The following is a 21933-nucleotide window of genomic DNA, read 5'->3' as shown; positions in this document are numbered from 1 at the left end:
CAGCGTAACATGTACAGTAAACTCTAATTATACAGTACAGTGCATCCTGTACCTCAAATGGATATTCTTTGCAGTTTAGACAATCAATTAATAGTTCTTAGTGTAATAAAATATTGTAGGTAATACCCGTACAGAACAGACAGCACCCCTACAGAATAGGCAATACACCTTGTGAACTGGCAGCACCCCTAGTGAACAGGCAGCACCCCTACTGAACAGGCAATACACCTTGTGAACTGGCAGCACCCCTATTGAACAGGCAGCACCCCTACTGAACAGGCAGCACCCCTAGTGAACAGGCAGCACCCCTTCTGAACAGGCAGCACCCCTACTGAACAGGTAGCCCCCCTACTGAACAGACAGCACCCCTACTGAACAGGTAGCACCCCTACTAAACAGGCAGCACCACTACTGAACCGGTAGCACCCTCCCAGAACAGGCAGCACCCCTACTAAACAGGCAGCACCACTACTGAACAGGTAGCACCCTCCCAGAACAGGCAGCACCCCTACTAAACAGGCAGCACCACTACTGAACAGGCAGCACCCCTACTGAACAGGCAGCACCCCTATGGAAAAGGCAGCACCCCTACTGAACAGGTAGCACCCCTACTGAACAGGTAGCACCCCTAATGAACAGGCAGCACCCCTAGTGAACAGGCAGCACCCCTACTAAACAGGCAGCACCCCTAATGAACAGGCAGCACCCCTACTGAACAGGCAGCACCCCTACTGAACAGGCAGCACCCCTATTGAACAGGCAGCACCCCTACTGAAGAGGCAGCACCCCTACTAAACAGGCAGCACCCCTAATGAGCAGGCAGCACCCCTACTGAACAGGCAGCACCCCTACTGAACAGGTAGCACCCCTATTGAACAGGCAGCACCCCTATTGAACAGGCAGCACCCTCCCAGAACAGGTAGCACCCCTACGGAACAGGTAGCACCCCTACTGAACAGGTAGCACCCCTATTGAACAGGCAGCACCCCTACTGAACAGGCAGCACCCCTATGGAACAGGCAGCACTCCTAGTGAATAGGCAGCACCCCTACTGAACAGGTAGCACCCCTACTAAACAGGCAGCACCCCTACGGAACAGGCAGCACCCTCCCAGAACAGGCAGCACCCCTATTGAACAGGCAGCACCCCTACTGAACAGGTAGCATGCCTACTGAACAGGCAGCACCTCTATTGAACAGGCAGCACCCCCATTGAACAGGTAGCACGCCTACTGAACAGGTAACACCCCTACTGAACAGGTAGCACACCTACTGAACAGGTTGCACCCTTATTGAACAGGCAGCACCCCTACTGAACAGGTAGCACCCCTACTGAAAAGGTAGCACCCCTATTGAACAGGCAGCACCCCTACTGAACAGGTTGCACCCTTATTGAACAGGCAGCACCCCTACTGAACAGGCAGCACCCCTAATAAACAGGCAGCAGAGATAAAAAGTACAGATTTCCTGAATCAATGCATTTAAACATTACACTGTTGTCTCACTTTGTAGGCAACTCACTTTCTGCAATATTAGATGGGAAAGCAAGACTTACCTTTCTGACCAGGGAGGAAGATTACATCATCACAATGCCATATGCTCACTGTAAAGGTAAGAACGCTAGGAAGTAAAATCACAACGCAAAGCGGAAAGTAGCTCAGCACGAATGCCGTGCATCTCAATGAAACTTCACACATAAGAGACCATATAACTCATTAGTTCAACATTCCCACGCTTCCATTGTAAGCACAATATGTCAAATGTATTTACAATCAATATTTGCAGAGGTATTCACATATAAATATGCATTACCTCTGAGCCATTGGTTAATGTTTGCCACAACCCAACGCATTTTGTTGTAGGACTTCTGTATGGCACTATGACTATGGAGTTAGGAGGGAAAGTTACCATAGAATGTGAAAAAACCAGACACACTACGGAACTGGAATTCAAACTTAAGGTATTAATAAACAGGTGATGTTTTTCTATATTCTAAATCCAGAATGCTGCATTATGTACACTGCTCATTATAATATGGTAGTACTCACCATTTTATTGTGTGACACAAAAGATGGCCATGATACAGCCTCAACTTTTCAGCAGTATTGTTTTTGTAGAGAAAAGGGTGGCAGAACCCTAAGCAAAGAAAAAAGTCATTTATATTTAAACCACAGTAAATAATTCAGCTTTAAATAGCAAAATGTAGATGAATAAAGCACACCCTCCTCCCACTCAATGTTGTAGGCCCATTCCTAAATATTTTACAAATCACTAAATTGAGTTTCTTTTAGATATCTAGTTAAAACGCAGCTCCTCTGAGATCTCCACCTACAAATAGCATTGGTTGTAATAATACTGCTTCTAAATTAACTTCTGCTGTGCTGAAAATATCAGCAAAACCAACTGCTAACGTAGATCCGCCTCCAGAAACCTGCTTGTGATTCCAAGGTTCAGTAAAGTGTCTTCTCCTACCAATCAACCCCACGGCTGGAACAGTTTGCCAGAGTCCCTCAAATCCTCCTCCTGTCCAAGTTCCTGCCGAACTTTGGCTGTTTCCTACTTTAAACATTGTTTGTAACTTGTAACGTTGTCAACTTTATTTTGCGCCCAAGTTATCTCTCAATGTATTGTATTCTTGATCAATTATTTCATAAATAAGAAATAAATACCAAGTGGGCTCTTTATCAAGCTCCTGGGGTTTTTGCTGTATATTAGAGTATCATTACTTGTTATGCTCTCACCTAAAATATAAGTAACTTGTTAGACAAGGATCTCCCAGATGCAGAGGGCCACATTTGCTAAGTAGTCCCATGTCACAAGACAACTGCTGCCACCTCCTGGCGCCCGATGACACCTTATGGCAGTAGTTTCCAACCTTTTTTTTTATTAAGGAACCCCAAGTGAAATTCTGAGGAGCCCCCAACTATCTCTAATAGCAACTCTGTGATGAGATGCATGGTAAATTCTTCTGTATTTGATTTTCAAATGGCCATAAAAAAAATGCAGGGAACCCTTTAGGGATGCAAGGGGAACCCAACGGTTCCTAGGAACCCTGGTCGAAAAACACTGACCTAATGGCATTTTCCTGTGTATGTTCTGTAAGGTGTTTTCCGGTGCTTAGTAAATATGGTCCAGAATCTTCTGCATTGGCGTATGTATGCGTATGAAATAGAACAGGATGCCAATGTTCTGCCGAGTCTAACACCATGGGACTTCCTTTAGGACAGTTTTGCAAACATGCACTGCACATTTGAACTATCCTTATTACTATGTACTATCAATGGCGGAACCATGTTATAAGTGACACACATATGTTTGTTGTTTAAGCCTTTCTTTGGTGGCAGCGAAAGTTTAAATCAGATCTCTGGGAAAATTAAAGCCGGAGGTGAAGTTTTGGCGAATCTTGATGGACATTGGGTGAGAATTACTTTTTTATTTATTTTTTTAATGTAACATTACAGGGAGAGGCAAACGGAGATAAAAAATCTTTCGGTAGGAGGTTATTATTATTTCTGTTAATTTGTAAAGCGCCAACATATTCCGCAGTGCAGTACAATGGGGGTACAGAGTGACATCAATTACATACACAGAATGACATACAAATAAGGACAAACAAGTGCAAACACTTACAGAAGGGAATGAGGTCCCTGATCCTGAGAGCTCGCACTCTAGAGGGAAGGGGCAATGCTGAAACAAAAGGTAAAGTGGCTGCTCATAGTGGGGCAGAGTATGTCTCAGGATAGAGTATGGCCCAGCTGTACTGCTGATCCCATTGAGTTTTGGAGGGGTGGATGTTAGGGGGTGTTAGATAGTGGAGTTTGGTCCAGCCGTTCAGCTGGCACTAATAGGGTTGTGGGTGGGGGGATGGGAGGGAAAGGGTTGATGGTAGGGGTATGCCAGATAGGCTTCCTTAAAAAGGTGAGTTTTTGAATGTCTAGAAGTTGGGGAAGAGTCTGAAGGTGCATGGTAGGGAACTCTAGAGAGACAGCGCAGCACGGGAGAAGTCTTGTAGGTGGGAGTGAGAGGCGGAAATAAGGCAAAAGAGGCGGATGTCGAGGACAGAACGGAGGGGGCTTTTAGGCTTTTAGGGATATATTTGGGGAGCTGAGATGTAAGGTGGCGGCAGAGGTTTACAAATGGAAGGTTGAGTAGTCATTCAGTGGGAGCAATGAGAGAAGATCTGAAGCTGGCAGGTGGTGGGCCCGAGGGATACGTACTTTTCCGGTAGGCGGATAGGTGGATACAGGAAATCGGTTCCCAACAGAGGTGGGGGAGGCGAATACACGAGAGGAATCAGAAATGTGTGAGGGGGAAAAAATCTTAGTTCAGAGTGGTCTAAAAGATGCAAATTAAAATGTAGATTAATATAATATAGCTAGTACAGTATGAAGCATTTTAGGACAGGGGCAGATTATGTGGGCAGCTGGTGCTCAATGTCTCTATTATAGGTTTTATCTGAACCATATTCCAGGGATATGTATAATGAGCAGATAAAACAATATACCTGTACTTATGCTTGTCTGGTCTGTGACACCCTCTCTTTCCTCCCTCTTTTTACTTATTTTGTACCTCCCAATCCTTCTCGGTTTTTCTTTATTTGTTAAATTCGAACATTCTTGAGATAAAAAAAACAAATAATCCGTTACTATGCTGCATGTTCTTATTACAGGACCGAGAGGTTTATATAAATGACCTGCAAAATGGGAACAGGGATATATTTTGGAATCCAACTACAGAGATCCGGAAGCAGAGACTGAAGCGACACATTGTCCTGTTTGAAGAACAGACAGAGTTTGAGTCAGAGAGGTACGAAAAAGCTATCACCTTCCAGTTCACACTGTGATAACCACACGCAAATGTCAGACATCCTGCAGGCTGTAGGAGGTTGGACTATACAGGCATACCCCGTATTAACGTACGCAATGGGACCGGAGCATGTATGTAAAGCGAAAATGTACTTAAAGTGAAGCACTCCCTTTTCCCCACTTATCGATGCATGTACTGTACTGCAATCATCGTATACGTGCATAACTGATGTAAATAATGCATTTGTAACAGGCTCTATAGTCTCCCCGCTTGTGCACAGCTGCGGTACAGGTAGGGAGCCGGTATTGCTGTTCAGGACGTGCTGACAGGCGCATGCGCGAGCTGCCGTTTGCCTATTGAGGGAGATGTACTTACTCGCGAGTCTACTTAAAGTGAGTGTCCTTAAACCGGGGTATGCCTGTATCCCTTTCTGTGGACACGTAGAGCACCCGTCGGCAATGATCGAACCGAATCCATCCGCCATCACTTCAGATCACGTCCTGCGATCTTCCCTTAGACAACAAGCTTCTTTTTGGGTGGAGCTAATACACCATCTGGCACCCGGTGTCCCAGAAGCCATAACGTAGTATCTATGTCCATAGGGCTTATAGAAAAATTGTCCTCCTTGGCGCGGTTCTTCACTCCGTGCTCAGTGCAGTATATAAGAGAAGAATAAAGAAAGACACTGTGTATAATATCATACTGCGCAAATGACAATAACACCTCTGTGTACAGGTTATTGGAACCGGATGTGGATACCTAACGATAATTCACTTCAGATTAAGATGTTATCAGGAGACAGACCCATTAACCATTGGTACTGATAATAGGATACAGCCTTAGTGTCGGGGGTTGCAGTCAGATCTTGACCCCTTCATATTGGGACACCGTGCACATTAACACACAAATAAGGTGCACAAAAGGGTACAATCTTGATGTAAAATATCTCTGGAAGTCAGTGGAATTCCCCAGCAGTGTAACATAGAAAAAGAAAAAACAACATAGCACAGATCCACCGAGAAACTAAAATGTAATAAAACATATAAACACGGACACTGGAGGGTCACTCACGTACTGCTTCATCCTTCTGCGCTTTCCAACACATTTAGCCTGGACGAGGGCCCTTGGAATCACCTTCCTCTCTGTCCGCTTTAATCACCGCTCTCTGCGGTGTCCACTATTAGGTGGTCACTCAACACTTATTGCACTTATTCAAATTCATTATATTGATTCATTGTGTACATGTTTTGCATGACATTATTTGTAACATATGATAGTTAGGAGAATGAACTCCCTAATACCGTGCTCAGCTAGGTGGGAATCTTTGCAAAGATTATATGCAGATATTGTATGAAGATGATGTTCTAATATCCAGGAGGGAACAATCTTCTATGGTATGTATACCGTTAAATCCATGAAATTAACCCCTTCCTGTGTCTGCGGGACCTGTATCTCCAGGTGAAGTCAGTAATGAATATCTGACTACCTGAGAACAATATATAGTCCCCTAGGAAGCGTATGGGTACATAAGGATTAGCCCCCAGCCGTTGTGAACAGACTGGGGTACTCACGGTTGTAGAGGTGGATGTTTCTTCAGCGTGCGTCACGCTAATAAACAGCATATGTTGAGATCCTCAAAGAGGTAGGAGCGGAGCACAGCGGAATGGATGCAGGGGCTGAACACCAGGGTAAGTAAAAATCCTTTATTCCACGATCAACATCATGGTGGTGGAAAGACAAACTTCTCTTTGTCTATCCACCACCATGATGTTGATCGTGGAATAAAGGATTTTTACTTACCCTGGTGTTCAGCCCCTGCATCCATTCCGCTGTGCTCCGCTCCTACCTCTTTGAGGATCTCATTATTTGTAACATATAATGTACACATTACATGCACTATTATCGCTTTGGGTATAGCTCGAGTTGTGTATTTTTCCATATATCCGTAGGGCACTCAAATGGTTAACGTGTCATTGTTTTCGATCTCGGTGGTGGCTTTGATGTATAATACACTTCTGCCCTCAGCTTGACAAGACGCTCATTACCAAGTACACTAAAATCCTTGGGAAGTGGACGATCCGAAAGCTTTTTTTTTTTTCTTTGGGGTAGGTCATTAAACCTTGAAGTAGCAATCCCCTCTACTCACCGTAAACAAAACAATGTCTTTCTTTGTACCACCATGAAGTGCATTTGCTGCTGTATTTAGAAATGCCATCCTTGTTAACACATTAAAACTACGGAGGTTACCATGGTAAGAGCTGGCACCAGGGAACAAGATAAACAGGTGAAAGAAGATTTTGGAAAAAGTGAAACATATGTGCTTTAGCAGATAATAAATATGTTATATACGATACTCCTTTTGGCAGGTCTTTCTTTTGGCTGTAATAAAACATCTTTACATACTAAATAGTTTGTTATGAATATACATTTAGAAGCACTGAATATGATGTTTCAGTCATATTACAATGTTCAATAAGAGCAACTTTAACTAGAGATGTACAAAAACAATGGAGCATGTGTATTATTTCTGATAACGTCTCGTCTTTGTAGTGGCGCCGAAAACATCTTCCGCTTCTCGTTACATAGGTTATGGCAACATGTGACAAGCGCAATAAATGAATATGAAACGCATCAGGCAACAGATGAGAAATATATTTTAGAGGATGCTCAAAGAAAAGCAGCGAGGGATCGGAAAGAGAGCAACGCAGAATGGAGCCCACAACTCTTTCTATATGATGAGGTCTTGAAAGAATGGCACTATAATTATGAAAAGTAAGGACTTTCACTTTTTACTCTGAAAGCCACATTCAAATATTAGAATTAGTTTCAGGAGATGTTTTTATTGCACACACACACACACACACACACTCCATTATATATAGATTTATCAATACGGTATATTATAAAGAACATACCAGATATAAAATATTAATTCCACTATATTTTGTAACAAAGGAAGGAGAGGGAGAAGGGGGTATTATATCTTTTATTGGACCAACAAGTAGTTGATATGGTAAAAGCTTTGGAACCCTGGCTGATGAAGATGAAGGACCCGGAAAGGTTTGAAAGCTTGTAACATATTAACTACTTGTTGATCCAATAAAGGGTATTATCCCACCCACTTCCTCTCCCTCCTTTGTTACTGTAAGAAAAGACCAACACGGCCCCCCACCCTTCTTTCCATCATATTTTGTGTAACTGTCAAAAGACCAAAAGAAAATGGTATTGAAGCCCACCATAGGTTTTGTATGAGAGGCAAAAATAAAGTCCATCATTAAAACGAACCACCACAGAAACCTGCCCATTCCCTGTGTCACAGTAGAAGATCCTACAAAAATGGCAACACTGCAGTTAAAATTGCTCAATGGGGCAGATTCATGAAGTGCCGGAACAGCTTAGTGCAACCGATCTGGTGTTAAGCCCCATTCAAAAAATCTGCCCCAAAGAGTTTATTAACAGTATGTCGTGTTACGAACACAAAATATTGCCACGTTTCACTCCTGTTGCTTAGGACTGTCCTCAGGGTGAAAAACCAGGAAGCCTTCCAAGCCCCTTTAAAAAAATAAACCCATTAAAAAATGGTGCTGAAACGCCATGCTTGGCTTCCCTGCGTTGATTTCGGAAGCGGGCGTTGTTCAGCGTTTGACACAATATTAGTTACACCCTCCACTCAAACACTGTAGTTTTTAACTTACAAACATCTTGTGTTCCAAAGAACACAAGAAAATGTATAAAAAAGGCAAAACAAATTACAGAAAGAATACCAACACCTCAAAAGAACTTAGTACGTTGAGGGATTGATCAGCACGTGATATGAAATAACTTGTCAATGCAATAACACGGCCTTCATAATCTCTGCAGAGCAATGCATTGTGGGCCGCTCCACCATTGAAGGGTGTTAATGTACAGGGGCATCCTACTAGTACAGGGGAGGGCAACTCCAGTCCTCAAAGGCCACCAACAGGTCAGGTTTGAAGGATATCCTTGATATCCCAGTCTTCACCGGTGCTCAAGCAGGGATATTCTTCAAACCTGGCCCGTTGGCGGGCCTTGAGGACTGGAGTTGCCCTCCCCTGTTCTCATACAATAAATATGATTTACATCGGCAGTACCCGGCCCTGGCACCCGCTCACTGACATCGCACAGTACGAGAAGGATGGAATGCTTCAAACTGTAAAGAGAAACCTGTCCAGCATGCTGGCACCGAGGAAAATCCCGCGGCACAAGGTAACGTCAGAGAGCCAATAAAGGGCCGGGGAGGTGGTCTGGCCGTGCAAGCTCGTGTTTAGCACAGAGCGACACCTGAGAAAAGGGAGCAGCCAGAAGACATCAAACACCTCCCAAGTCTCAGCCCACCATGTTTACAAAACAAACTTTAAATTATTTAAGCATTCTCTAAAGGTGTCAAATTTTGTTAGAAAAAGTCACCAATAACCCACTTAAACATGTTACTGTCATTAGTTCAGTTAGTCCTAAGAGGGACTGTCCCCTTAAATATGTCACTGCCATTACTACACTTTGGACCTAGGACGATTGATCCCTTAAACATGTCACCGCCTATAGTATGCTTTGGTCCTAAGAGGGACTGTACCTTTAACTTTATCCTACTCTTTACTACTAGTGGGCAAAACAAGAAAGCAGACGCCGTAAACCTAGTGAGCAGCCGTCCATTGGCAGCCAAACCACAGAGACCAGCTGTTCAACACCAGAACCTGCGCATGAGTCTTCTGACGATGATGGCAAGTACTGTACTAGTCTGAGCAACACAATACAAGTATAGGAATGACCGATGGAAACCAATGCTAATCGTAACAGAGTGGCATCCCCTGCATTACAATGGCAATCATGTGTTAGTTGTGTTGGAGTACTTATACCTCCGCACAGTGTGAAAGAGAAAAGTCGGTAAGGTCCATGCATACATATTACCATTTTGGGACTTTCGTGGTCAATGCATGAGAAGGTTACATAGTATCTGTTTGGTGGATTAGAACGAATGGTGGAGCTGGAGAAGTTGGCCTAAACATTGAACGTGATGGAACCCAGACTCGCAATGTGCCTGATGCCACATACAATGCTGTGTGAACAGCAACACTAGATTATAAAAACATACAGGATTAGACTTTTATTATTAAGACTTTCTACTGGTACCAGCAGTGAATTCATACTTTAGTTCAGTTATTCTGATTATTAAGGTCCACTGTTTGGACCAGGGTCCTAAAAAGGCTCACAAGCCTGTATCCCTGTCTCGGGAGACCAAGCTTTTTAACACTTTACCATCTGGATCCTTTGATTGAATAAAGCATGAGATAAAGTAAATTGTGATTTATTTACAGGAGAACACACACAGCTTGAATTACAAAAATATCACGAATAACCACTTACGGGAACGGGGCAAAACAAAATAAAATACTTTCATAACGAAAGTCCACGAAATCAGGTCTCCAGGTATCAATTCCCAGGAGTGGGATTGATACACAACAGGAGACGCAAAACAGTCTTTTGGCAGGTGGCGCAGCTTGCAGTCCCTTTATCTCCGCCAAATGAAATAATTTCGTTCTGCCCTTGCAGAATTCGTTAACAAGTCCTTAGATCTTACAAAATCCTGAGCAGGGTACAAATCCTTGGTTACGATGCAAAACATCTTTTGTACCACACGCTATCCTTTCAGATGAAATAAGAAGAACACTAACCCGACAGCTTGCACGGGCTTATAATACCCTCCCAAGCCTATCTGGGCAATGGGCAACCAATCTCTGGTGTGGTAAGCAAACTCCCACCTATAGCAAGGTTGCCAATAGTTCCTGAAGCTGGGCAAAGGGCATCACGGCAGGCTAAGGGTCATGCGCTAACTTCACACTTGACCTGCTTAGCATACCTGGCCAAACCCCCTTTCCCGGTGACAGAATGTCTACCCCCCTTCAAGATACCTCGCCATTTGCTAGGCAAACTGTTTTAATTCACTTTCCGGCACTTCACACCTGGACCGGGACAGCATCTATTGAAGCTCCGGACCTCTGCAGACATCCTGGAGCCATCTCCACAGGGTGTCTCAGAACCCCGGACCTTCCAGAATGCATGACTCACTCTGGAATAGCTGATCATAAATTAACCTGGTGCATCCCTAATGTGTCCGGGGTCCTGTCTGGCTGACATGTAAATTAATATGCCAAAACCAGGGCTATTCCCCTTTATGCCTTTATACACAAGTTAAAAATAATATAATCATATCAGTCTTAATGAGTACTCTCTAACACTCTGCATACCAAAAATTAGAGAGCTACGACCTTCCTAACTAAAGTTATACAGTTAATTGTGTGAGAGCGGTGATGTGGTGTGTGGTGTAACATTTCCCTGTCTGCAGTCTGCGGTTGGGAACTCAATGTAACAATTCCCGGTTCAGATCGATAACCGCAGATAATTGGATAATTGGCTGAGCTAACCACAGTCGACATTGTTACAATTCGGAACCACTTATCTAACCACAAGTCAATTATCCACTTGACTGTGTGGTTACGGCTTTTCCCCTGCTTGTCTTGTGGTTAGCCAGTGAGACAGTGTTGCAAATGCCGCTGCTCACCGCTAACCACAAGAGCACTTAATCAATTAACCCCTTAAAACCGTGTTAGGAGCCGCTTCCTCTTAGCGGGCACATTTTAAACATTGTTTATACATTTTCAGGCTTGGCATTGGACTGCAGAACTGACACTTCATTGTTACTTTTTTATGATTCAGGGTCACCCAGCGGGGTATAACACCTTTATTTCATGGCATGGGTACCCCTTCACCGTCACAATCCCAGTCTTGAAAAACTTTTTTTTTTGACCAAATGCGCCATCAATATGGGACATTTAAAGATGGCGCGTTGGAGCGGCCTGTCAACGCACTGTAGTGGTCCCACGTGGGACATTTAAAGATGCAGTTGTCAGAGCGGGCGGTCTGGACATGCAGTTGACGGAATGGGCGTTCGGGCACAGGAGCAGACATCACGGCCAAATGTCCAGCGGTGAAGTATTCCGGTGACGGAACACCGGTGTCTTTTTGGTCGAGTCCAAACATCCCATTCCTCTGGTAAGGGAGAGGGTCAGGGAGTCCCAAAGCTGCCACAAAGTTAAGGAAGTTAGAGATGATGGTCTCACCACCACACTCATACTGAAGGAGTCATCTTCAGAAAGCTTTCTTATCTTAAATACAGTGACAACAAGCAAAACGTTTCAGGGACGGTGCCCCTTCATCAGGTTTGGTCACCTGTCCAAGAGACACAGCCTCAGATACGTTGTGCATTTTGCTTGCATTTAAAATAATAAAAAGCAACAAAATGATAAGAAACCTTTTGGGAAGATGAATCCTTCAGCCTAAGTGCAGTGGCGAGACCATAACTTCTAGGAATATTACCGAAAAAACAAAAACAAACTTAACTACGCTCTTATCACAGTGGCGTTCACCAATCTACGATGTTCTAAAACATTGTAGGAACTTCCCATATGCAACACCCACAGCAATATTAAATGAGATGTCCAGGTGGGAAAACATGATACTCCAGAAAGATTATGGGATTTTGTGCAGGCAAGCGCCACACATGTTTGAAAAATGGGACTTCCCTTAAGGTGAGCATAATTCTCTACAATGAAGCCAGGTCCTGAGAAACCTCCCCAATATTACCTCCGACCCAGACAGTTGCTGCCAGAGAGATGTGTAAGTCACAGGGGAAACAGACACAGGGAATTCTGCGATTCTGCAGAGTGATTTCCTGGTTCTGTATCTAATAGCTGATGTCTCCCCTTTGAATTTGAAAAGGGGGCACCCCTCTTTAACCTTTCAATATTTAGAGAGATGCTCTTAAAGAGGCCACCCATTCTAGTTTATAACTAGTATTATACAGCATCTGTATTCTTACTCAGGGGGAGCCTGTGCATGTATTTTATTACTACCGGTTCATTGACATAAGTAGAGAATTGTACAGTGTTTGCTTGTAGAATAGGCAGAAAAAAAAGGATTTTATAATAAAATTAAAAAAGTTGTGTGTGCTGAACACGTCGTACATTTTAAGTGAAACTTCTTTGTTTTTTGTCACTGTTATATCACTGAAATTGTATTTGTGATGGTGATGTTTTTAATTCAATGACAGAGATTTGAGATTGTAATTTATTTGATTTAGTTTTGTTTTGAAATTTCCATTCTATCACTTGGAATACATTATATAATTGACGTGATAACTAAAGTAAGATACATATATTTTGGATATGTGAGCAGCGAAGAGTGGGCACTGATGGAATAACCGTAGTCGTGTATGTTTGCTCTCAAATACAGTACAACATTGTCCATATGTGAATGAGCGTCCCTGTGCCTGGGGACACGGATAAATGACAGTTGTACTATATACTGTAGTTCCTGGCGCCCGTTTTTATACACCCTTGCTACCTCATCGCTCAGCCGCCCGAATCCAACACCCTGAGTCACGGTAATCCATGCTGAGTAGCCAACCTTCGCACAACGATGTAACCCCCCTAGGTGCTGGCAGGGAGGGCAACTGGTACATTTGCAAGTAGTTGCTGGGAAGACACAGGAGTTGATTGGTTAAAGGTCACACAGAGTAGAAGTGGCCAAGACGGTGAATCTTCTTGATCTTGTGCTCCAACTGTTTGTACAACCCCCTGTTACTTTTTATGCTTCAAATTAACCTTTACAACAATCTTCAACAGACACTACGTTACATCATGAGATATCAAATCCAGTCCTTATTCTCTGTATGCAATCTCAGTGTGTTCAGGTCCTGCAATTTATCTATTTATTTATAAAATGTGTTACCAGGAAGTAATACAATGAGTTACCTCTCGTTTTCACGTATCTCCTGGGCACAGTTATGGTGACAAATACATAGTTATATTAAGTCAGCAGGGTTATACATTATATATGCGGTACAAGACATTGCATGCACAGTCAAAGATAATACATGTTAGGCGCATGAAACAGTCACAGACCAGATTAAAATATCAGACAGCTTTAGTTTTGAAAGAATTTAGAGACTTGGAGTACAGCAACTGACCTTAACTTTCAAAATGACATGAAGATCGGTTGGCAATGCTATATAATACTATATAATACTATATAATATGCCAGCTAATCCTGGGGTTGGGATTTATATCATTTTTCAACATTCATTTGTAGTGAAAATATGTATATGACGCTATCAGTGGGTAAGGTATATGCAGACTTCGAGAAATATCCCCGTACGGACTTGTTCAGACTGCGTTTTAATCAGGGTTATGTCCACAGCAGCCATAGTTCCTCCTTAAAATTATTGACACTGAGTATTTCGGACACTGGTTTTTATTATTCTCCATGTAATAAATCCCAATATAATCTCTTAAAGAAGTCAGTCATCGCTATGTATATTAATGGCGCTATATAAATAAAGATATACTGTACAATACAATACAACCATTGTGTGGTCTTAACCAGTGTATATTTGTGATCGCTTTCCAGGTTTTGCTGGCCCGTGTTCTCAGTGTGGAAAAGAAAAAAATGAATTGAGGGAAATCCAGGCAGCTGTCCTGTCTTTACAGAGAACTCAGCAGGATATACACAGGTACTCGCGTTACAGAATGAGCTGCACAGCGCTGCTAATGTACGGATGTCAGGCCAAAGAATCGGCTTTCAATATGTTGTGATTAATACATAGTTTAATATTATCAGGGACTTTAAATTATTTAAGGTGAATCATTATTTGAAATCTGTTTAAACATTTGTTGAAAAACGCAACAAGTTTTTCCATTACCTGATAAGACCAGCATATAGCTTATATTAAAAGTAATACATTTTTATTTGTCAAGTTCGGGCTCAAAAATCCCAAAGGTAAGTTTGAATGAGAAAGACTCCTTTACTTGCTGCAGTTTCTCTGTGCTGCCTGTCACGCCTGCAGTGAGATTGCTGCAGGTAGAGGTTTGCTAATGTACCCCTGTGTCCCCCCCTCCCCTCTCTGGAAACATGTTGCTGCCACTGCTGATGTCTTGGTGCGTGCGTACCTGTGAGGGTCCAGGAGAGCTGAGAGTCCGCAATGGGTGGGGACCAGGACAGGCTTACGGTGATCCTTACGTTCTTTCCATGGTGATACAGCGCCTCCAGACACGGCAGGCTACAGCAAGGTTGCAGGGAGTCCCTACCATGACAGTTCTTTCTCTCCAACACCTCTGGCTAATAGACCGCAACTCAGCCAGGGGTATATAAATTAGATCTTTATTTGTAGCAACCACTGCGGATGGTAAACAGCGTTGCATATAGTAGAGAAGGGGTCTCAGATCCCTGGATGGTGCTGGCCAGCAGTTAATGGTTGAGGCCTTGTGCCAAGCACCGATCTTTCTCTCCCAGCCCCAGGACGGTGGAGGAGGACTTGACAAACGCTCCTCTCCCTAGTATCGATGGAGGGGAACTGACTCCTATAATTTGGAACATCCTCCATAATGCAAAAGGGTAGGGCACAGGGTCTGCACCAAGATTGTCTGCAACACAGACCCCATGACACCACCTCTCTGGCCACTCAGGGAGGCTACGTGGTGGGGGGGGGGGTAAACCCCACAGGATAGCCTGTCACTGCCTGTAGCTACTGGGACTTACATCACAGGAGGGGCAGAAAGATAGCTGGACCAGCCATGGCTATACTAATCTTTTTGATTATTCAACTAACATTAGGTTTGTTTTCTATGTATTAGGGTTTGCCTACTGCTCTGTATAGTTATACAGTATATGGTTATAAGTCTCTAATTGTACAGATGCAGCAGCCTAGATTTAATCACATCTCGCAAAAAACTTCGATATTCCGATCAAAAACCTCCAGAGGTAGCCGAAAGCAGCTGTAATGAACCATCGGATTAACACTGCGGGGGTCCCGGCGTTTGAAAGTGACTCGTGGTGTGTGAATCCTACCGGGGTCTGCCTGTCTGTAATAGACGCGCAGTAAGAGAGAGGCTGAATCAGTCACTCTACCTGCGCGCCTCTACCCGGTGATCGCGGGGGGTTTATTTTAATATTAGTACTGTAGCAGGGGGTCTCCAGAGTTGAACATCATTGATTTGAGGTCTGGGGACCCCATGATTTCTGAGTTATAATCCCCATTATGGGGTGCTAGTATACCGGCGGCCATGTTTAAATTCTCCCGTGTCACGGCCCACGTGATCGGGGGGATTTTAACTAACCAGAGGGATACCGGCACCCCATAACGGGGCCTGTAACAGGGGAAGCAGGGGAATCAATGTGGTTCAGCTCTGGAGACCCTCTGCTACAATACTGTAATATTAAAATATAACAAGACCCCCGCGATCGGCTGTAAGAGGCGCGCAGGTATTCAGTCTCTCTCTTACTGCACGTCTCTTACAGTACCCGGTAGGATTCGCACAGCAGGGGCCCCGCTGTATTAATCCTATGGGCCATTAGTCTGCTGGGCCCATCTCCCGGAGTATTTGGGGAATTGACTGTGAGTTGGGATGGTGATGTGGTGGAATCTAGGTCACTCCGTCTGTACATACTCATCTTATAATAGAATGCGTTAATTAGATGATTTAGGTCAGGCGGGCTCAACTCCAGTCCTCAATCCCCCTGCCAACAGGTCAGGTTTTCAGGATATCCCAGCTTCAGCACAGGTGGCTCAATCAGATTCTCAGTCAACTTTGACTGAGTCACCTGTGCTGAAGCTGGGATATCCTGAAAACCTGGCCTCTTGGGGGGGGCTTGAGGACTGGAGTTGAGCTCCACTGATGCAGTGTGGCATGCTGGGAGTTATAGTGTGGCATGCTGGGAGTTATAGTGTGGCATGCTGGGAGTTATAAGCTACACCCTGCTCCAGCAGCAATTCCGTTACATTGTGCCTGCTGGATATGGTTCTGCCGGGGCATAGTGATTAGCTGTATGTGTCCTATGCTCAGCTGTGGCAGACAATAAAACCCCTTTATTTTGCATACGAAACCCCAGAAGCCTCCATCTGATTAATTAAACCCAGTTATATAGTGATCGTGTTAACAGGAGAGCAGTGTATGCGGGAGATGTCTCACTGTAAAGAAAGTGCGCACAGAAGCTTGTTCCCACGCATTGCTCCATTTCCTGCCGGCGTCAAATGTATGAGTTTCTTATATTTGACGCAAACTGTTAGCTAGAAAAGTGTACCCCACCTCAGACCTGGTGGGTTCTTTGGGGTTTAAATACAAGATTTTTTTTTAAATAGCGCATGAAGAAGCAGAGTTTCCTATATTTTATTATCTGTGGGTTATGTCGGCAGCAGGCCCTTCCTCCTGCAGTGTCTCCATGACGTTGCGTTGTCATGGCAATGCGACACGTCACCATGGCAAAGCGATGCTGCAGAAGGAAGGCCGTTCCGCAAAAGGTGAAACCTCCTCCCGCAGCACACCGGCACACACACACACCCGCACACCCGCACACCCGCACACCCGCACACACACACCTCCTCATCCCCCAGCTACACACACCTCTCCCCATCCAGACCCGGGGTTCACAGAGGTACGGTACTGCACCAGTTTGGACTCCCCAGCACCCGCCTCCTGCTCTCCCCTCTCCTGTTGGGTGGAATTTGGATCCCGGCGCTGACAGGAGGAGGAAGGGAGCACGGGGACCCCCCGAACACGCCCAAGGCAACCAACCGTCGTGCTTACCTTGCCCTAAGGCCGTCCCTGCCTTATGTAACGCCTCAAATATCAAGCTGACACACACAGCGCAAAACCTTAAGCAACGACATTGATACATTGACGCTAGATTAAAATGACGCAATTGGTGTAAATTGTGCTCCAATTTTGCTTTGGTACACCCCCCCCCCCCCCTACGTATCGACACAGGAAAACACTGCATTATTTTGTGCGGCAAGGTGCATCGTGTAACGGGCGTTGTGCGCCGGTTTCTCACTGGTGCGAAATTCTAGATAAGAAGAACCTGTTGGATTATTTTGATGCCAACTGAAGGGTGGAAAAGTGACGTACAGAAGGGCATAATTTGATAGATAACATTTAACATGGCAGACAGATTATAATGACAACGCCTCACAAACGCCTCGTTACATTACTTAAATCGCAAGCCGACACCCATGGGCCAAAAATTGGGAGCAAAGATCTTGATACATCGAAGCAGAGACAAGACAAAAATAGCGAGGGGTTTGAACACAATTTGCTGCAATATTGCCTTATTAGTACATACAGGTAGGCCACATAGAAACACTGTAACCATCCTGTAAATGAGAATTATCTCTGGGGCAGTATTTTAAGAGTAGGAGGGAACATGGAGATTGATGGTTATTTCTTGGACTCGCTGTTACGATGTGTACTTTGTTTGTCATTACAATGTGCTCCATGTGAGGCCTTTCTAGCTCCTCGAAATGGCACTTCCCAAGCCGTTATTCACACAACGTATCTTTAAACACTAACATTAAAGCTGCAGGCCAACCAGTATCCTACATGTGTGTTTTTTAATAAATCAGTTCTGTACTATGAGAAAATACTTGTAGCATTTTTTTTTAAAACAACTCTGAATGACATTTTAAATGTATTATAATGTAACTAGCATTTTTTGTTTCTATAGCAACCATTTACAAAGTCACATCCCCTTCCTCTTCTGAAACAGGCTCTGGCACACCCCTTTTTGAACCCTGCCCTCTCTCTAGCAGTGCACCAATTGTATCTAGTGACTGCCTGGTCACGTGATCTTCCCCACAGAACTTTGCATCTTTGCTCCTCTTATGCTGCACTGACAGCCATTTAGTGAACCCCTGAGCCAAATCTTCACCGATTGATCACAGGAGAACGGATCGATCGGCAACTTAGCTAATCACAGCTAATCACTTATCATTGTGTGGATTGTATTGATGCACATATTAAAGGGGGAAAAGAAAAAAATAACAGCAGCTTGGACGGCTGCTTTAAATAGCGCAAGTGAAAACACGTCACTTACCAGAAGTCTAACAGCTGGTTGCCTAGATACATTTTAGTTTTTTTTATAGTTTTGTCTTGGCTGAAACACTTTTGCGGCCAGCGGTCTACAACAAGCAATCGGAGGCTGTTTGCCACCACATGATTACTATTACTATCCCAAGCCGTCACAAGGTGGCGATCACAGAGCCAAGGATTCTGGGTAATGACATGCAAATGAACACTCGTAGAGCGTCACTTTTTTTTTCAGCCTGAGCTTATAAGTGTTATAATGTACCATCCTGTTTCTCTTCCTCTAGAAATCTCAGCACCCTGAGGAATCACAGCTCCATTTCCAGGTGCGTCCCGCCAGACAGCTCGCTGCTGAGTTCCCGTCACTGGCTTCTCCTCGGCCTTTTCCTTGCCTGCCAGCTTTTTATTAACTTTGTTTTCAAATAAGAAGCCGACACCAAACCTACATTCGCATCCCATGTTACTGTCCACATTAACTATTTGCATTGCAAGCCACTGTGCCAGTGAATGGGTTAACACAAATGCAATAGGGAATTGTTTATGTGCTGTTGTGGTAACAAGACGCATGATGCCCTCCAGCGTCCCTTTAATGTCCCAAACTGAAGTAGCGTGTATACAGTTACAGTATATACAAAAATATGCATTGTTCATGCGGTTTGGTACTGTACATATTGTACAGTGTCTCAAAGCATCAGCCGCCTCCAAGAACCAAAATATATATTTTTTGTTTCACTTCCGAGGTGGACGTTTTAATCCGCCTTCGGTAACTTGTTTTTCAAGGCATGGTATGTCAGTAATGCAAAATAGCACAGATACAAAACCCTGTGTTTCGTGGAGTAGAACTAGCAGTATTATAGAAATATAGAAATGGGTGACAGATAAGAACTCATCGGCCCATTCTCCTACTGGTGGTGAAACGCCAGACCCCATTATATTCTTGACTTCTTCATATTTAGGACATCTTTGTGTGTGTACAAAAGATAAAAAGGCAACAAAATAAAACAAATAGTTTGAGCAGTCAGCTTTAATAGTCTAATTATATACTAAAGCTTTCACAGTCCTTTAGTAGAGTTCACAAGCAGACGTATGTAGTTTTCACTTTCCTAGGCAACTATGCAGAATTTCACAATTTCACAGTATACTGTGTGACTCAAAATCTGATAACAGCACAGCCACTAATGCAGGTCCCATGTTAAAGCTTCAAGCAAATAAGAATACAGTATCTTGAAAATGTGTTCCATCAAACTACAGTATATCATAATTTGTGCTACATATCATTTAAACAAGCAATCCCCCTTATATTTGTATTGGCATTTATTCTGAAGTGTAGAAGTGGGTGACCCTGTTTTCTTTGTCATTTTTTAATATATTTTCATACATTTCACACCTCTACTTGTGACCTTGTGCTAGGTACTGTGGCCCATATCTAGTAAGCAATGTTCTGCCGCAGGTCATCTTTCAGCCTATTGCCTTGAATGGGCTGTAAGAAGTCTTACAGTGCTTTATGGTAGTACATATGGCCCCCATACGGCCCCCTTATCTCCCTGTGTCTCTGGCAATAACATTAAATAGTAAGCTCTACCAGGCAGGGACTCGTTTCAGTTAAATACAATGTACAGGAATGTGCACACAGTCAGGGCTAAATAAGAAAGAAAATGACATTACTATTAGACGAGAACTATGAATATGATGTTCTCTGCAATACCGATAGCCTTACATGGACAGCCACTCCGAGTTGATAAGCAGGTTCCATAAACATTCTTGATGGTGATGAGTCACTGGAAATGTATTCGTACAGTGTGTGCGTCCGTTGCAGAGAACAGAAGGATAATAAGTTAATAGTTGACGTGAACCCTCAGATGCTATTTTTAGATCCTTTGGTTTCTTTCATACTGTATTTAAGGCGGCCTCGTGCCCACGCCCTTACTGTATTACCCTCTACCACCTCTGTTGAGCGCTATTCCATAAATCCACTAGCATTTCTGTGAAGGACTTGCTCTCGTTTCCCCTAATCCTGCCACCCTCCAGTTTCAAAACATGACCTGTCGCTTCCTTTTCTAAAAATGAATTCCCCTCCCCGCCCCTCCTTTGTTGGCACCCCTGATGCATTTCAACGTTTATATCATATCCCTCCTCTCCCTTCCCTCCTACCACATGTACATGTTGCAGGTACTTTAGTCTTTCCTAATCAGTTGACCAGTGACCCCCAACTTCAGTCCGCATGGGCCCCCAACAGGTCATGATTAAAGGATATCCCTGATTCAGCATAGATGGCCCAGTCAAAATGATTGAGCCACCATTGCTGAAGCAGGGATATCCTTAACCTGACCTGTTGGGGGTTCTTGAGGACTGCAGTTAGGATCCATTGATGTACACCATACACCATTTTAGCAGGTCTTCTTTGCACAATCGCTCATGTATTTATGTCCTGCAGGAGGCACCGTATATGTCCTCTCGAGCTGAACACAGTACTCTAGGTGAAGTTTTAACAATAGGGAGTTTCATTTACCCATAACACATGTTTGAAAGGACCCACAGTTCTGCAAAGGTTGGAAATCACTTCACTAGTAAATCAACTGACAAAGATAAACAAAACCTCAGCCTCAAATTCTTGTAACATTACTCCAGCTTGTTGAGCTCTGACATATATATATTTCCACCGGGCATTTCAACAAGCCTGGGTTTTATTTATTGGGTGATTCAACGTTTATTTCTGTATGATAAATCTTTTAACACGTATTTTTCAAATATGTTCAAAATCACTAAATGATTGCTCAGTCTGTTAATAGTCTTACATTCCACAAACTTTTAAAAAATAAAGATAAATATGAAATTGAATCCAGAGGTGTATGTGTGTCTTTTGATCTGTTACAGATAATCCAAACAGTGAACATATACTTATTTGTGTCATTGGTTTGAGTTTGATTCTTGTTTTTCTACTGATATTTTTATTTTGTCTTGACTTAGACAAAAATATATCTAAATAGAATGACAGTAACCCTTTTATTTATATGGCCTTTTTTTATAATCGTTACTATTTAGCTGAAAGGTGCTGTCACACGTACAATATACTACAATTGGAATCAATTGAAACCCCCCAAGCTACATGAATTATTCCACAGCCATTTAAATCGGGTTGCCAATTCCTCAAGGGTCACCAACAGGTCAGGTGTTAAGGATACCCTGCTTCAGTCAAA

General features: G+C 43.5%; 1 protein-coding gene across 2 annotated transcripts in view; it reads left to right on the top strand.

The window, feature by feature from the left end:
• Positions 1-21563, top strand: part of OSBPL5 (oxysterol binding protein like 5) — a 104832-nt gene extending 83269 nt beyond the window's left edge. For both annotated transcript variants that reach the window (XM_075567662.1, XM_075567663.1), the window contains exons 14-22: positions 1512-1610; positions 1862-1959; positions 3327-3416; positions 4669-4805; positions 7392-7577; positions 8915-9032; positions 9427-9544; positions 14289-14391; positions 19024-21563. In XM_075567662.1, coding sequence (XP_075423777.1) covers positions 1512-1610; positions 1862-1959; positions 3327-3416; positions 4669-4805; positions 7392-7577; positions 8915-9032; positions 9427-9544; positions 14289-14391; positions 19024-19162 — 1088 coding nt within the window. In that variant the 3' untranslated portion in view covers positions 19163-21563. The remainder of the gene's footprint in view (positions 1-1511; positions 1611-1861; positions 1960-3326; positions 3417-4668; positions 4806-7391; positions 7578-8914; positions 9033-9426; positions 9545-14288; positions 14392-19023) is intronic.
• Positions 21564-21933: the final 370 nt, after the last annotated feature.

This window comes from Ascaphus truei, chromosome 12 (assembly GCF_040206685.1).
Source record: "Ascaphus truei isolate aAscTru1 chromosome 12, aAscTru1.hap1, whole genome shotgun sequence".
Lineage (NCBI taxonomy): Eukaryota > Metazoa > Chordata > Amphibia > Anura > Ascaphidae > Ascaphus > Ascaphus truei.
The sequence above is the reverse complement of the archived record's forward strand: the minus strand, read 5'-3'. Positions and strand labels throughout refer to the sequence as shown.